This window comes from Fomitiporia mediterranea, assembly GCF_000271605.1.
Source record: "Fomitiporia mediterranea MF3/22 unplaced genomic scaffold FOMMEscaffold_195, whole genome shotgun sequence".
Lineage (NCBI taxonomy): Eukaryota > Fungi > Basidiomycota > Agaricomycetes > Hymenochaetales > Hymenochaetaceae > Fomitiporia > Fomitiporia mediterranea.
Genome location: NW_006760580.1, coordinates 1 through 4,135, shown reverse-complemented (window position 1 = coordinate 4,135; position 4,135 = coordinate 1). Strand labels below are relative to the sequence as shown.

Below are 4,135 nucleotides of genomic sequence, written 5' to 3'. Positions count from 1 at the left end.
CCCTTTTGGAGCTTTATAATTACAGATGAATGTATTCAAGCTTGGGCAGACATTCCCTGCAACTCGTCCAGACCCTCAACACTCTAGAAACACACCCCAGACAGTTAGCAAAAGCTGAATAACCACTACTGTCTTTGGAAATAAGACTGGAGGCTCTATCAATTCCCGTACTGATGTCTTCAGCCACAAACAGAGCAAGCTGCAAATGGCATAGACCAAAAGGTAAAAGAAATGGTAAGCCGACTTGCTCATTTGGTGTTACAGTGCCTAAGTAAACTATGTATTCATCCAAGGCTCTTGAAATCCGAAAGCAATAAGTCTCGGACCCTTCCAACAAGGGCTTGCAAAATTTCTGTGATGGTTAGCTGGACCACCCCATATAAGTGCAGCATGAAGCTGACATAAAGCCTGGAACTTCTTAACGTTGCCTTCCCACCTGTACTCAAGCCTAAGGGTCGCAAGCAGCGAGGCCACAGTCAGAGTTGTAAGAAGAGTGAAGGGACGACTTTGCAAGGTTGCACTGTCCGGGTAGGCAGGAAGCATCAAATCAAGGGTGTAGCTGACGAAAAAGACAAGTCTGGGTCAACGAAGAAGCGGAGTATAAGGCCGTCCAATGCCCGTTCCATATCACTCAACAATGCAATGGGTGCAACCAACGTTAAGCAGCTGCTATCACGCAGCATCGTCCTTTTCGATGATCTGCGAATTTGGGAAAGTACGAGAGCAACAGGACAGCAAGGTTGCCATCCCCACACCGTGCATCGACAATAGAAGATACGTCGGCCAGTGGAGTAGACTTCACACTGACTCGGAAAAAAGGAGGATGAAGAGGCCTCTTCGACTCACTGCTACCATGTGCTTGGAGCATGCTGATGCTGGAAACTGGACCAATAAGTGAAGTTACGTTCCTGTATGACATTCACTGTAGTACACCAGAGCTAATGATTGGAGACAACGTGTATCACAGGGATAAAGTTGACTCAACCAGTTCGACACTGATAATAACGCCACGTGCACAGTCAGTAGATGTTCAGTTCTGTGGCGGATCCCTCATAATTGTTCCTCCAGGAATGATAGAGGACATAATACCACCAAACGAGTTGATGGGCATTCGGGATGAGAGGGCAAGGGCGAGGGCAAGGACAAATCCAATGAAGATATTTTGGATTCTTTCATTCTTACTGACAGAAGAAGGTTGAGGGCTCCCAGCCCTCCATCTCTTCCCTCATCACACTGTTGTTAGGGGAGATGTGTTCTCTAGGTTGATAGCACTCTCAAACTGTGAATGTAGACCTGCAGCCCTTAATCCAACTATATTCCCAAAGCTACTAGCTAGGATTTATGCTAGGAGAACAAGTAGGAATACAAGAAGAGTTAAAAAACTAAGGAACTACTGTATCTACAGACTGCTTTTTATAATAACTAAATAACAAGAGTAAAGTGAGGAATGAAACTTGAGAATAAGATTAAAGAAATAATAAGAACAAATATTGCAAAGCTAACAGGTGTATTAGAGGCTAGGAAGAATTAACAGAGTATTGTGTATTAGAGAATATAGACTAAGAAGCTATTGTACAAAAGAGGCACAAGTTACTATATTAGGCAAGAAATGGATTAGCTGTGTTGTAATTGTATACACTACCTTGTGTCTCTGTAGCTCTTTCCTACACTCAATACTAAGACAATCTTTATGAAACTTTGTAGAACAATAGATAAGATGTTAAGGATTATGAAAATCTAGTAGTAATGTTGGTTTTTTACAGAACTGACAGAGATATAAAGAAAATGAAATAGGTCCAATCCTACAATCCTAACATTACCTCCCTCCTTAGGTTGTATGTCCTGGACAACTGAATCTAGGGGCTATTTTGTTTAAGCAAAGTGTTAAAGTCTCTAAAGGTTCCTTTTAGAATGTTTAGTCATCTTAAAGTACTAGGATAAGTTTTGTAGAAATTCCTAACAGTATCCTAAGTATGAGTGAGGTCATTTTCAGGCTGCCAAGTTGCTTCCTAGTATCTTACCCATTTGACAAGGAACTGAAGCTTTCTCTTGTAGAGTCAAGAGTCAAGGATAGTCTTAACTTTGTATTTAATCTTATTATCTACAAGTTTAAGAGGAGGAGGAGGAGGAGCCTTCTGAATATTAAAGACTTGAGGAACATATGGTTTGAGTAGAATCTTATTAAACACTAGGTGAATCAACCATTCCTAAGGTAGTTTGAGTCTATATATACTAGCTCCAACTTTTAAGTTAACCTTAAAGGGACCAAACTACTTATTATTAAACTTTTTAGTAGGTCTAATAGTCTTTATGTTTCTTGAGTCTAAACACACTATATCTCCTAGCTTGTACTATATAGAGGGGCCTGAATAATAATTATAGTACTTCTTTATAGTTTCAGTAGCTTAGTCCAGACTTTTCTTTACAAGTTCCTAAACATCTTTAATATACTTAACTCATTATTCAACTAAATATGTACTTGTCTCAGTCAAAACCAATTCAAAACTTATAGGGTGTCTTCTAGAGTTGACATAAAATAAGGAGAACTTTGTAGTAGAGTGTTCTTGATTGTTATATGTAAACTCAGCCATAGAAATATATTCTGCCCAGTCTGACTATTTATAGTTAACATACAAGTAGAGATACTGTTCTATCTCTTAATTAATACACTCAGTTTGACTATTAGTTTAAGAATAATATACTGTAGAGGGATTCCCTTTAATATAAAGAGCTTTGTAAAGTTCTCTCATGAATTTAGTATTAAATTGTAGTCCTCTGTCATATATAATCTTCCTAAGTAATCTATAGAGTCTAAAGACTTGATCCCTATACAGTCTAACTATTCCCTCAGCTGTAACCTTTGTAGTAGTTGGAAGAGTATGTATTTACTTAGAGAAACAATCTACAATAATACAAATAGTGTTAAATCCCTTAGACTCAGACAATTCACTAATTAAATCAACAGATATTACCTGCTAAGGTCTAGCAAGTGTAATATAAGAGTGTAATGCCCTTTGTCTTATAGTGTGCAGGGATTTTGTTCTTTAGCATTTATTATAGTCTTAAACATACTTCTTAGTGTCTGTTCTTATCTGTAACTACTAGAACTCTCTCTAAATCATTTCAAGTGTCTTCCTATACTCTAAATGTTCTACAAGTAGGGAATTATAATATTCCTTCAGAACCATTAGTATAAAGTCTAATAGAACATATATCTTTGAATTTCTACACATATAGTTATTTCTAATAAGTATACTAGCTAGGTACTCCTCTCCTTTGTCTAATAATTTCTACTAAGTGTTCTAGATCTTTTACAGAATGACTTTACTGCCTGTATATACTATTCCTCTTAACTAGAAGTCTTTAATAAAGGTAACATCTTTGTTATTATACTCTCCCTTATTAAATTAAGGACTTCTAGACAGTGTATCTGCTTTTGTAAGCATTTTCCCAGGTTTATACATTAAAACAAAGTTATAGTCTGTCAGTTCTGTTCTCTAACAAGTCTGTCTGTAGTTTAACTTGTAGAGAGTCTTAAAGTATGTCAAATTAGTATAGTCAGACTATACTTCAAAGGTTTACCTTACTCTTAATAAGTACTAGTACTAGTCCTTAATAGCTTTAATAATAGTAAGCATTTCTTTATTATAGATCTTATAATTTTACTCTATAGGGTTTAGAGATTAATATCTGAATACTATAGGACACTATACACTATTTTGCTTTTGAGAAAGAACTGCTCCAAGTGTATAATTAAATGAATCAGTTTCTACTCTAAATAGATTATACTTATTTAGAATTGTAAGGACAGGCTGTGAGCTCAATTGTCTCTTAAGCTCTTCTATAGCTTCTCTTTACTCATTTCCCTAAGTAAATAGAACCTTCCTAGTTAGTTTAGTGAGTAGACAAGCTATTTTACTATAGTCCTTAATGAATCTCTAATACTAGTTGTAGAAACTAGTAAACTATTTGTTAGTGTGTTGAGGTCGCAATGTTTCCTAATCAATAGGAAATATTCTTCCGTAGGTTTGTGCACTGCTCACAAGGATACTAAGAGTAAGTCACACTAGTAGGGGTTCAGTAGACTCTGCTCATAGTGTGTAGGTGTCAATATGAGTCAACTGCACGTAAGTTC

At 36.6% G+C, this 4,135-nt stretch overlaps 1 protein-coding gene across 1 annotated transcript; it reads right to left on the bottom strand.

The window, feature by feature from the left end:
* Positions 1-542: 542 nt before the first annotated feature.
* On the bottom strand, positions 543-868 carry FOMMEDRAFT_162983 (uncharacterized protein; the record flags this gene model as incomplete). The annotated part of the gene is made up of 2 exons (XM_007272151.1): positions 543-699; positions 756-868. 2 exons carry the CDS (start codon positions 866-868, stop codon positions 543-545), a joined length of 270 nt encoding a protein of 89 aa, XP_007272213.1.
* Between the last annotated feature and the right edge of the window lie 3,267 nt (positions 869-4,135).